General features: G+C 44.9%; 1 protein-coding gene across 2 annotated transcripts in view; it reads right to left on the reverse strand.

The window, feature by feature from the left end:
• Nucleotides 1-14025, reverse strand: part of PLA2G12A (phospholipase A2 group XIIA) — a 55228-nt gene that overhangs the window by 22353 nt on the left and 18850 nt on the right. Inside the window, exon 3 of one of the 2 annotated variants that reach the window (XM_073571958.1) lies at nt 506-671. In XM_073571958.1, the coding sequence (XP_073428059.1) occupies nt 506-671 (166 nt within the window). Of the gene's footprint in view, nt 1-505; nt 672-12053; nt 12369-14025 lie in introns of those variants that run through there. The other variant, XM_073571957.1, reaches the window with a different exon arrangement.

The following is a 14025-nucleotide window of genomic DNA, read 5'->3' on the forward strand; positions in this document are numbered from 1 at the left end:
CTGCGGATTCTGTGCAGCAAATTCTGCAGGCAAATCTGCAACGTGTGCACATACCCTTACTGTGACGTTCAATTGAAAGCTGTAAATGCTGTCCCAGACCTCGATACCTCATGCCTGGCTGATTGCTGCAGTGCCATGCTAAAATTTGTACTGTGGGTGAATTGAGGTCACTTTCCTGGTGTCTTTCCCTCATTTGATGTGTTTTGGCAGCATTTGGGGCCGTTTTAAGGTGTTGTGCATGCAATTGTTTTTGCCTCCCATTGACCTGAATGGCGTTCGGTTATGATCGGCGAATTAATTGGCGAATATTGCAAATTTGGCGATCATAATCCGAACAGTTAAATATTCGTTCATCTCTACTGTCGAACCCCTCACAGCGTTTACATAATCTGTAATGATTTCACCACAGGAAACAATTAGGCTATATGAAATGCCCCCATACATATGAGACTGACACAAAGACAAGATGACAGAAGATTGAATGCTCCTTGTACAATTGCCCTACCTTGAACACTTTCAGAAATGCCCAGAGTTTTCTGGACATCTCTGCAGATTTTAGAGAGGCAGCTCTGGAACTGCTCATCACAGTCATTCTTCAGATTGCCACATGTGTCGTAGCAGCGGTCATGCTGGTTGCAACACCTAGTCATTGAGGGAATGCCAACGTCAAACTGGGAAAAGAAAAAAAAAAAGTTACCCATGATTGTTATTTCTAAGGCTGGTTTCACATTAGCGCTTTTTAAGCGCACGCACGGCCGGGGGTAGCTCCGCCCCCGAGCCGGCTCTCTGCCCGGCGTGCCCGCCCCTTGCTTGTAGCGCCGCCTCCTAGCGCACAGCGGCGCCTGCGATCGGCGCACCCTATCTTTACCATAGGGTGCGCAGATCGTGCGCAGGCCGTGCGCTAGTTGCGCTTTGACCTGCGCTGCGCACTTTTGACGGTGCGCCGTGCGCTCCAAAATCCGAAAAGTTTGATTTTGGCGCGCACGGCGCACCGTCAAAAGTGCGCAGCGCAGGTCAAAGCGCAACTAGCGCACGGCCTGCGCACGATCTGCGCACCCTATGCTAAAGATAGGGTGCGCCGATCGCAGGCGCCGCTGTGCGCTAGGAGGCGGCGCTACAAGCAAGGGGCGGGCACGCCGGGCAGAGAGCCGGCTCGGGGGCGGAGCTACCCCCGGCCGTGCGTGCGCTTAAAAAGCGCTAATGTGAAACCAGCCTAATAACATAGCGGACATTATATATTACATGTGCTCCTGGCCTAACTAAATGAATACCCAAACTACTAAAGGGAATCTGGTTATTGCGTTTTAATCTGAGAGGAGGATGATGCCGAGGCAGAGACTCTGATTCCAGTGATGTGTCACCTACTGGGCTGCTTGATGTAGCGTTAATAAAATCAGTGTTTTATCAGGGGGAACTTATCACTACAGGACTAGTCCTCCCCTGCTTTGTGTGATCGTGCCCCCACCACTGATTAGCAGGTTTCTGCCTATGCACAGTGTACACAGGAAGCTGCCAATCAGAAGTGTGAACGGGGGTCATAAAGAACGGATAGATTTTATCATATATGAAGCAACCAGTAAGTGATGCATCATTGAAATCAAGGTCTCCATCTCTACATTATGCTGTTCTCAGATTAGATAGCAAGAACCTGCTGACATATTACCTTTTAGTGACAAAGACATACTTCATACACTGGTTAAAAAAGTATTTAAAACAACTGAGAAATTTGACACTTTAGTGACATAACCTTTTTTTCAGATTTTCTTTTTATTTACTACATAAGATTTTTTTATTGTACTTAAATCTGCACCCCTAGAAACATAAAGCAAGGAATGTCTCTAAACTCGAGTCCTGACATTGCTTTCCCATGATCTGACATTTATTTTCTTGTATAGTAAGTGAAGGTTCGCTGCCATTATTGCTGTAGGCAACATAGTGCTCCCTGAGCAGAGAATACAGCAAGTGAGCAGACAGGAGCAGCAAGATACCACTTGTGTCTTCATGGAAAGCCTGGCAGTCACTGACACCTATCAGTAGCCTGCAAACAGCGAATCATTCTCATTACAAGACTGCCATTCTCAGTAGCAGCAGGGACCAGCCATAATATGAAGGGTTTTCGGCTAGAGTGTAATGAAAGCGTGCAGTGCAAAAGATGGACACCTAGGAACAAGCATGGACCATGGCTGGTCCTGGCTTCTCTTACTATGTGTACCATTGCTAATGAAAGGGATTTAGAAGACTGATTAATAACCAGACCCCTGCCGTATTCAGTATTTTCTGTACACCTGGTGGTACATGAAAGCCCATTAGGTACTGTAGTAAGTAACCCCTTCCATTTTTGCTTTTTTATTTCTTCCTCCCGCTCTTCCCAGAGTCAGTTTTTTTTTTAAATTTCTTCTGTCCTCCTAGCCATATGTCAGCTTTGTATTTTTTTGCGGGACGAGTTGTACTTTTGAATGACACCATTCACTCTACCACCTAGCGTACCAGAAAACAATTCCAAGTGTGGTTAAACGTTGAAAAAAAAACAACACAATTCTGACATTGTTTTTTATGACGTACATTGTATGGTAAAATCGACTTTGCACTATAATTGTGCTGATCAGTACAATTACAGTGATACCAAATCACGTTTCGTTTATGGTTTTAACAGTGGAAAAAAATAAATAAAAATACCGTATATACTCGTGTATAAGCCGACCCCACTAATTTTGCCACAAAAAACTGGGAAAACTTATTGACTCGCGTATAAGCCTAGGGTTAATGGTGGTCCAAGAAGATGCTCCATAGATAAAACCCCCCATGTGCTGCTGCACAAAGGTTAATGCTGGCCCAAGAAGATGCTTCATAAATACCCCTCATATGCTGCTGCACAAGGGTTAATGCTGCCCCATAAGATGCTTCATAAATACCCCCCATATGCTGCTGCACAAGGGTTAATGCTGCCCCATAAGATGTTCCATAAATACCCGCCATAATATGCTGCTGCCGCTGCAATAAGAAAAAAAAAAATGACATACTCACCACAACGCTGGGGGCCAGGTGCCGATGTTCTGAGCCCCCGACACCGGCGATATTTACCGGTCCCTGTTCCATCACCATCCACCGCTGTGTCTCCCGGATCTCTGCAGTCAGTGACAGCAGAGGGCGCACACTGACTACATCATCGTGCCCTCTGCCGTCACAGCAGGAGGACCCGGAGACACAGCAGTGCACGGCTTGGAACGGGGACAGGTGAATATTACTCTGCCCCCGTCATACTCACCCCTCCTGGTGCAAGGTCTTCTCTGCAGCCCCTGCTTCTCCCTCTGTCGTCTGCTTCCTGCATTCAGCTGGTCACGTGGTACCGCTCATTAAACTCATAAATATGCGCATATTCATGAGTTTAATGAGCGGTACCACGTGACCGTTTAACGCAGGAAGCAGACGGCAGAGGGAGAAGCAGGGGCTGGAGAGATCTGCAAGGAGTTGCGAGTATGGTCTCTGACCCCCCCTGCCCCCCCGGTATATGACTCGCGTATAAGCCCCCCAAAATGGGCTGAAAATCTTGGCTTATACACGAGTACAGTTAGGTCCATATATATTTGAACAGAGACATTTTCTAATTTTGGTTCTAGGCATTACCACAATGAATTTTAAACAAAACAATTCAGATGCAGTTGAAGTTCAGACTTTCAGCTTTCATTTGAGGGTATCCACATTAAAATTGGATGAAGGGTTTAGGAGTTTTAGCTCCTTAACATGTGCCACCCTGTTTTTAAAGGGACCAAAAGTAATTGGACAGATTAAATAATTGTAAATAAAATGTTCATTTCTAGTACTTGGTTGAAAACCCTTTGTTGGCAATTACTACCTGAAGTCTTGAACTCATGGACATCACCAGACGCTGTGTTTCCTCCTTTTTGATGCTCTGCCAGGCCTTCACTGTGGTGGTTTTCAGTTGCTGTTTGTTTGTGGGCCTTTCTGTCTGATGTTTAGTCTTTAACAAGTGAAATGCATGCTCAATTGGGTTGAAATCAGGTGACTGACTTGGCCATTCAAGAATATTCCACTTCTTTGCTTTAATAAACTCCTGGGTTACTTTGGTCGTCGTTTCATACTACAGATGGACAATGACCCAAAACATAAAGCCAATCAGTTTGGCTGCATTTGGCTGGATCTGAGCACACAGTATGGCTCTGAATACCTCAGAATTTATTCGGCTGCTTCTGTCCTGTGTCACATCATCAATAAACACTAGTGACCCAGTGCTACTGGCAGCCATGCATGCCCAAGTCATCACACTGCCTCCGCCGTGTTTTACAGATGATGTGGTATGCTTTGGATCATGAGCTGTACCACGCCTTCGCCATACTTTTCTCTTTCCATCATTCTGGTAGAGGGTGATCTTGGTTTCATCTGTCCAAAGAATGTTCTTCCAGAACTGTGCTGGCTTTTTTAGATGTTTTTTAGCAAAGTTCAGTCTAGCCTTTTGATTCTTGATGCCTATGAGTGGCTTGCACCGTGCAGTGAACCCTCTGTATTTACTTTCATGCAGTCTTCTCTTTATGGTAGATTTGGATATTGATACGCCTACCTCCTGGAGAGTGTTGTTCACTTGGTTGGCTGTTGTGAAGGGGTTTCTCTTCACCATGGAGACTATTCTGCGATCATCCACCACTGTTGTCTTCCGTGGGCGCCCAGGTCTTTTTGCATTGATGAGTTCACCAGTGCTTTCTTTCTTTCTCAGGATGTACCAAACTGTAGATTTTGCTACTCCTAATGTTGTAGCAATTTCTCGGATGGGTTTTTTCTGTTTTTGCAGTTTAAGAATGGCTTGTTTCACCTGCATGGAGAGCTCCTTTGACCGAATGTTTCCTTCACAGCAAAACCTTCCAAATGCAAGCAACACACCTCAAATCAACTCCAGGCTTTTTTTTCTGCTTAACTGAGATTGACATAACGAAGGGATTGCCCACACCTGTCCATGAAATAGCCTTGGAGTCAATTGTCCAATTAATTTTGGTCCCTTTAAAAACAGGGTGGCACATGTTAAGGAGCTGAAACTCCTAAACCCTTCATCCAATTTTAATGTGGATACCCTCAAATGAAAGCTGAACTTCAACTGCATCTGAATTGTTTTGTTTAAAATTCATTGTGGTAATGTCTAGAACCAAAATTAGAAAAATGTTGTCTCAGTCCAAATATATATGGACCTAACTATATACGGTAATCAAATTTAAAAGAAACAGTTGCATTGTGTGTTGCATTGTCATTTTCAGAGATCCATAGCGGTTTCATTTTTCATGTGATGGGAGCTGTGTGATGGCTTATTTTTTGGGATGTTACGATGTTTACTGATTGGGTTAATTATTTTGAAGCTGGAAAAAGGAGCATGGACCGCACTTCCAAATAAATCTTACATCGATCTAATACCGCCAGGCAAAAATATATGTAACTGAGCATGAAGTTCTTAGTTTAACATTTTGATCAGACTGTATGAAGCCCATTGCTACCTGACGGCGAACCTCTCAGTGGGTCCCTAACTTTTGATGCCTTAAAGGAGCGGAGTCGTGCACAAACCACAGTCGCAGCGACAATGCACCAGCAGGGTGGGTGGCCCGATGCCTCCCAGCGCCCAGACTGCAAGACTGAATCACCATGACTCCAGGCCACACCGCCCACAAGCACAGCAACAACGGCTGCCACACAGTACCAACACCAAATGAAAGGAGCAGAAACTCACCTTCCACAAGCTCTCAAATGAGAGCAAAGATAGATTGCAAAAATGGATGTCCAGCCTACTATTAATTTAAGATCACCTTTGCCAAATGGGAGGTGTGCTGGTCCAAGAAATGGAACAGATCATGTAATACGCTGAAAAATGCGCATGGACCGCACCTCCAAAAATCATACATTGGACTTATGCCACTAGGCAAAAATATATATAACGGAACTTTTTTTATTTTTTTAAATTAATGTATTAAACGGCAAACATATTTGGTACATAACCAATGTAATGCATAAAGGTTCATTATGAAAAAACAACAAGCTTGCATAATGAGCTATTTGTACAGACATTAATCTCACAGATCCTCACTCCCTTGTGAGGCCTATGGACAATTAAGGGGTAATTAAAAAGAAAAAAAAATGGTTCATTGTTCGTTATTCTATATGTTTGGCTATGCATAGCTCAAAGTGATACATTACAATCAACATATCGATCAAAACTAAAACTACTACTATCCTGCCGCCATAAACAACCTCCACAATGCTAATGACTTTATGAAACTATAAAGTGTGAATGCTACAGCTATTATGATGGTATCAAACTATTGTCTACATGTTATAGTAAGGTGAGATGTATTCCACATGTCCCAAATCTTATTAAACTTCCTCAGACAACCCTTATTTTGATACATTGTCTGCTCATAAGGTATAACTGAATTCACCAACTCAATCCAAGCTCTAAGAGATGGATGTGCCCCCAAATCTCTTCCTCTCGCACACCAAACAGACACACCAACGGGTTAAGAGGAACAGGGAGTGCATATAAGGGAGGTCAACAACAAAGTTACCTCTTTCCAGAAGGATAGGATAATTGGGCACCCTAACACCATATGTATAAAATCTGCATCAATTGTATGACATTCTGAAGATTGAGACCACCCCATTCTAAATAATCGCAACGGAGTCAGAAAAGACTGGTGTACTATATATAGTTGAGTCATCCTGTTATTAGCTGACGGAGACACCTTGGTTGGAGATTCAAGAATCTCTTCCCATTCCTCAACTTTTCCCTCTTATTGTCAGTGAAACTGAATCGGTACCCACGGACAACATGTGTATATAAAGCAGAAATAAGACCTGGGGCCCTGTGACGTAAGAATCCCTATTAAAGGGAAGGACGATAGTACTTGGGTCGAATTTATATTGCATGAGTGTGATTGAATTGCTGATCTAAGCTGTAGATAGCGAAAAAATTGGGATCTCAGGATACTATATTTGGTTTGTATTTGTTGAAAGGACATTAGGACATTGTATTCGTATAGATCATTGATCGAGGAGACATTATGTGAGACCCAGGATTGAGTAGATGGGTGATTTAATAACATTGGAAAATAAGTATTCTATAACGGCATTTCAGCTATGATGTCATCAAAACTAACCACTTGTTTAAATGGTTTCCAGACCGACCTAGCCAAACGAAGCAGGGGTAATAATCCAGAGACATTAGGTTTATCTATTTCTAAAAAGCCAAACAAGTAGTTGGTCCCTGCAGCATGGGCCAAATGGCTCTCCGTGTTAGGTAGAAAATTATTGGGCATCCATTTACTCAAGGCTCTGATCTGTCCAGCCAAATAATATAAAAAGAAGTCCGGCAGCGCCGCTTCCCCCCCTCTGTCTAGACCTATGTAAGGCGGACAGTTTGAGTTTGGGTCTGGTCTTTCCCCATATAAAGGATGAGGTCAATGAATTTAGACCTGAGAAAAAGGATTTAGGGATCAATACTGCACTATGTTGGAGGGAATAATTAAGCTTTGGGAAAAGGATCATGCTAATTAAGTTAATACATCCAGAGACAGATAATGGTAATTTGCTTCAAATAGCGAATTTGAGCATGACAAGTTCCAACAGTGGGAGAATATTGAGTTGTAAATCAAGTTTACTGTTTTTTGGGATATTTATTCCCAGGTATTTATAATTAGTTATAACAGGCAGTGGAGATAACGTTTCAAGGTGATCTATAGGACCGTGGAAGAGAGGCATTAAAGCAGATTTATCCCAGTTTATATATAATCCCGAATAATTACTAAATTTGTCCATTGTGGCAATGACATGTGTTAACGTTTCTTCTGTGTTATCCATGAATATCACCATGTTGTCAGCATATAAGCCAATGGTGTCCAAACGGCCCGCTATACAGTGCATTGTGAAAGTATTCGGCCCCCTGGAACTTTTCAACTTATTCCCACATATCTTGCTTCAAACATAAAGATACCAAATGTAAATTTTTGGTGAAGACTCAACAACAAGTGGAACACAATTGTGACGTTGAATGAAATTTATTGGTTATTTTAAATTTTTGTGGAAATTCAAAAACTGAAAGTGGGGCGTGCAATATTATTCGGCCCCTTTAACTTAATACTTTGTTACACCACCTTTTGCTGCAAGTCGCTTGGGGTATGTCTATCAGTTTTGTACATCGAGAGACTGAAATTCTTGCCCATTCTTCCTTGGCAAACAGCTCGAGCTCAGTGAGGTTTGATGGAGAACGTTTGTGAACAGCAGTTTTCAGCTCTTTCCACAGATTCTCGATCGGATTTAGGTCTGGACTTTGACTTGGCCATTCTAACACCTGGATACGTTTATTTGTGAACCATTCCATTGAAGATTTTGCTTTATGTTTGGGATTACAGATGAGCGACTTTGCCTTTTTTAGGGTCGAGTCAGGTTTCATTAAACCCGACTTTCTCAAAAAGTCGAGTTGAACGAAATCGGCCGACTATTGGGAAAAGTCGAAGGTCCGACTGAAACACGAAACCCAATGCAAGTCAATGGGGAAGCAAAGTCGGCAGGGAGTGGAGGACAGTAAACACACCTACATGCCGGGCCGTGTTTTTTAAAGTGCGCGAAAACACTCTCTCTCTACGCTGCACATGTCATCTCGTTGCCCACAGTGTATGTCGTTGCTCAGTGGCTGAAAAAAGTCACGTGCAAGCATTCTGGGAAATCCGACTCTGGTGCTCGTTTTGCCAACCGCATGGCCGACTTCACACTGTGGTCGAGTTTCAGTCAGCGAAACCCGACTTTGCCATAAGTCGGCGACTTATGAATCTGGCAGACCCGTTTCGCTCAACTCTATTTGGGATCATTGTTTTGTTGAAAGACCAATCTCCATCCCAGTCTCAGGTCTTTTGCAGACTCCAACAGGTTTTCTTCAAGAATGGTTCTGTATTTGGCTCCATCCATCTTCCCATCAATTTTAACCATCTTCCCTGTCCCTGCTGAAGAAAAGCAGCCCCAAACCATGATGCTGCCACCACCATGTTTGACAGTGGGGATGGTGTGTTCAGGGTGATGAGCTTTGTTGCCTTTACGCCAAACATATCGCTTGGCATTGTTGCCAAAAATTTCGATTTTGGTCTCATCTGACCAGAGCACTTTCTTCCACGTTTGGTGTGTCTCCTAAGTGGCTTGTCGCAAACTTTAAACAACACTTTTTATGGATATCTTTGAGAAATGGCTCTCTTCTTGCCACTCTTCCATAAAGGCCAGATTTGTGCAGTGTACGACTGATTGTTGTCCTATGGACAGACTGTCCCACCTCAGCTGTAGATCTCTGCAGTTCATCCAGAGTGATCATGGGCCTCTTGGCTGCATCTCTTATCAGTCTTCTTGTTTGAGATGAAAGTTTAGAGGGACGGCCGGGTCTTGGTAGATTTGCAGTGGTATGATACGCCTTTCATTTCAATATGAACTGTTATGATTGAGTCACCGTAGGAGGCAAAAAACAGAAATGCTAGCTAAGTCCAGAAAACCAGAGAAGTTGGCAACTATCAGATTGCAGACCCCTGAACCTATCAACACAACTAGCAGTAGCCGTGGGGGGTTCCTACGATGACCTAGACCCCTCGATCACAGCCGGAGAGATACATAGGCCTAAAGAAGGAAAGGGGAAATCTAACTGCCCCAGAGCAGACCCCAAAGCAATAGGCAGCCCCCCACATATAATGACGGTGAAGCAAGATGAAAACACTTACACAGACAGAAAGACAGGCTGAGCAAAGATGGGGCCCAAAAACTACCTAGAGAGGAACGGATAGGAAGGCTGCTGTCTACAATCTGCCAAAACCCTATCAGAGACAAAAGCCAACAAGCTGATATAAAAATGGCCCTGAAGCAACTAAGCTTCAAAAACTAAATCAGCACTCAGGTACTTTCTGAAGACAGAGCTAACGGAACACTGCACACTCCAGCAGGGAGTGGCAGAATCCAAAAAGCAAGAAAAACAAAAAAAAACAAATCTTAAATGCAAAAAGGCAAAACAGAAAACTTAGCTTTAGGAGAGCAGGAATCAGACTGGTGTCCAAGAGTCCACAGAGAAGTAACCCGCAGGGCAGAAAGGGCGTAGGCTGCCTTAAATCCAGTCAGTGACTCCACTCAGCCAATCGTCTTCATTAGTCCCAGGTGCCTGATAATCAGGCTCACTACCTTCCTTCACTAGAATAGAGAGTTCACCAGGCCTCAGTGACGGAGGGGAAAATGAACTCACAACAATGAACGCTTGCACAATGCTCCTTGGGATGTTTAAAGTTTTGGAAATCATTTTGTATCCAAATCCTGGCATTAAACTTCTCCACAACAGTATCACGGACCTGCCTGTTGTGTTCCTTGGTCTTCATGGTGCTCTCTGTGCTTCAAACAGAACCCTGAGACTATCACAGAGCAGGTGCATTTATACCGAGACTTGATTACACACAGGTGGATTATATTTATCATCATTAGTCATTTAGGACAACATTGGATCATTCAGAGATCAACAATGAACTTCTGGAGTGAGTTTGCTGCACTGAAAGTAAAGGGGCCGAATAATACTGCACGCCCCACTTTTCAGTTTTTAAATTTCCACAAAAATTTAAAATAACCAATAAATTTCGTTCAACTTCACAATTGTGTCCCACTTGTTGTTGATTCTTCACCAAAAATTTGCATTTGGTATCTTTATGTTTGAAGCATGATATGTGGGAAACGGCTGAAAAGTTCCAGAGGGCTGAATACTTTTGCAAGGTACTGTATCTATACCCTTAATGACCGGAGTGGATCTTATACGGATTGCCAGTGCTTTGATCGCCAGAGCAAAGAGGGCTGGGGAGAGGGGGCACCCCTGACGTGCTCCCCTTTCCAAAGAGGATGATTCGGATATAGTTATTTATTATTTGGGCTTTTAGTTTCATATACATTGTGACAATCCACTTCCAAAATTTAGAACCAAAACCAAGGCCAAGGCCCACATTATCTGGCACCAGGGAGCCGTACTGAACCACCAACTGAACCTTCCTAAAATTATTCTTCCCGGGCATAAAACCGGTCTGGTCTGGATGTATTATATCAAGTTTCACAGAATTCAGTCTAGTGGCCAGGATCTTAATGAAGATCTTATAGTCCACATTTACCAGTGATGTGGGGCGATATGATCCACAGTCAAGGGGGTCTTTCCCCTGAACGGAAAATTTTATGGATGTGTGGTCCATGATCTTTTTTAAGCATATTATATGATCTACCCTCTTCACTTGGACCAACACTCCTCCCATTGGGCACAGGCTGTTTTAATTAGCAGGAGACTGCAATAGGGGGTTCTGCCTATTTTTGCTCTCAGTTCACAATCCAAGAGCTTGTAGAAGGAGAGTTTCATGGCTCCTTTCACTTGGTGTTGGTGCTGTGTGGCGGCCATTGTGGCTGTTATTTTGTGCTTGTGGGGCGGTGCAGTCTGGAATCATGGGAACTCAGTCTTGCAGCATGGGTGCCGCGAGTTATTGCAGGAGTCTGAGCTTCGATGCAGATCAGGTTGTGCTCTCAATGCCAGGTCATTGGCTCCAGCTTCACCCAATTTGCACGAAAGTTCAGTCTGGTGCAATAAATCATGCTGAGCCCTAGCATAGGTCACAGACATCAGCATACAAGATCCTGGACTGACAGATCACACCTGAGCCTACAGGACATTATATTATACTATATTGTGGGTTCCTGTAGGCAGGTCCAATTGTCATCAGTGAAGCGCATTGTGTATCTGTATACATAATATACCACATCCAGTATACAGATTAGTCTATGACAGAGCTGGGCAAAGTGTAGCTCGCAGTTCGAGACAGCCGAAACAATGGCCCACAGACCGCATCCTACTTTCACCTGCCGTCCATCCACTGCCTGCTGAGTAAATAGAGCGGCCGCTGTAACAGCACCCCCTGCCCTGACTGACAGTCGGACCCAATGTAGAGCGAGTGTCAGTCAGTGCCGGGGGCACTGTTACAGCTGCAGTTCTGTATTCTCAGAGCGGTGACTGAACTGACGCCTGCCCCGTGTTAAGCTCACGCCATGACTGGTTGGCACGAGCATGGGAGTTGTGGCCCCACTGTGCCACAAACCAGACTACCCTGGAAGGGGCGTGAATAAGCAGCTACCTTGGTGTTCACTGGAGCCTCTGATGGTGAGGTCAGGCTTGTGTGGCAGGTAGCTGCCAGGTGCCACTCCAGAGTGGTATCTTGCTGTGGCTGCTGATAACACTGGAGACAGAAGACTATGACAGGTGTGGGCAAGAGTCGACGGGCACGGCAGGTACTCTTGGCAGACAGGCGGGCACAACTGAGACACTGGCAGACCGGACACGGCTGAAACAGAAGAGACACGAACTGACTTGGAAGACACAGGAACATGGGCAGGTATGAATAGAACAAGGGAACAGGTAGGGGCCTATTCAGACTGGAGAAGCTGGGGCTGGTTCAGGAAGGACAGAGACACAAACTGTAAAGAGATATATGGGAACAGGTAAGAGTAGTGTGTGGGAACAGGTAGGGACCTGTTCAGACTGGAGGAGCAGGGACAGATAAAGAACCGCAGAAAGCGGAACGAGAGCGGAGCAGAACTGCAAAGTTGCGGAGCGGACAGCGGAACAGAGTCGCTGGGTGTAGTGCAGCGTGCTGAACCGCAGGAGAGCGAAGCAAAGGCAGAACCACAGGCGTGCGGAGCAAAGGCAGAACCGCAGGAACAAGAGCAGGGCAGACAGAGGACACAAGGATAGACACAGCAGGGAAAGGCTACAGACAAGGATACAACGGACACAGAAATAGGACAGAGTACAGACAAGGTCAGGTACAGGAACAGGCACAAGAACTAAGGGCGAAGGCCTGGGTATTCTACCCCCAGGGTGGCGGCCTAAGCAAGAAACACAGGTAAAGACCAAAGTATGAAAGCACAGTAACAGGTCTGGGTATAAAGCTCCCAGAGAAAGCAGAAAAAGGACAGGACCTGGCAGCGCATCCGCAAGACACTGACTGAGGGAAATAGTTGCTCAGGCAGTCTCTAATGGGTGGAGCTGCCTTAAGTACTTGAGGCCTCTTGACAATTGACAGGGGGGGGCACTTTAGGAAGGTGCACACTAACTAAATAAGAGTCAGAGAGTACCGATGCCGACCCCTATGCACACAGCCAGGAAGCATGCAGAGAGCAGGCAGGAGGCACCAAGTATGGAGCTGGCAGAACTCACCGCGTGGCCCGGTGTAGTAAGTTGGTGTATAAGGAAGGTGGGGGATGGGAGGCCATGCAGTGATGCCGCAGGGTTGTTACACCCCGTGACTGAACCGGAAGGCTGCAGGTGAAAATAGAGCTCATTTTCTCCCCGTAGCATTCGGCTACATGAAGGCACTGGGCAGCCAACCCTAATAACCTGCAGATGAACCCTATATTTGCAGCTTCAAAGCATTTTTTTTCCAGGCGCCAGGTTCCATGTGTAGGGGTTGCACGGTCTAAATTATATTATTTATATACAGTATATATTTCATATGAATTTTTGTTTTGAAGAATATTGCCTTTGAAATCGATGTGTAAATGACAGAATTTCTCTATATAAAAGCGCATGTTAAAAATCGCATTGCAGTCAGATGTAAATGGGATGATAGGTGTGAAAAATTGGATTGTACTCGCATGACACTTGTCCATTTTTCGGTCCTGATAACGGAACTTTTTTTTTTTCTCACACATATGGGTATGAGCCCTAATACAGCTTTCAGGACTTGACAGCAGAACTTAACAGGTTTAGCAATCCGCGCGACTGTTACAGGCAGGTCCTGGTTGACACAAACAGCCATTACCTACCGGGTAGGAGGCGACCTTAGGCCGGTTTCACACTTGCGTTAAAGGCCGCAGCGTCGGCCTGCGCACGGCCGCCGCTAAGCCCCGCCTCCTCCGGTAGCTCCGCCTCCGGGCGCATGACGCTGCATGCGTCATGCGCCCCCTATCTTTATCACTGAGGATGCAGGCTGTGCGCAG

This window comes from Dendrobates tinctorius, unplaced genomic scaffold, assembly GCF_039654945.1.
Source record: "Dendrobates tinctorius isolate UK_male_01 unplaced genomic scaffold, ASM3965494v1 ptg000030l, whole genome shotgun sequence".
NCBI lineage: Eukaryota > Metazoa > Chordata > Amphibia > Anura > Dendrobatidae > Dendrobates > Dendrobates tinctorius.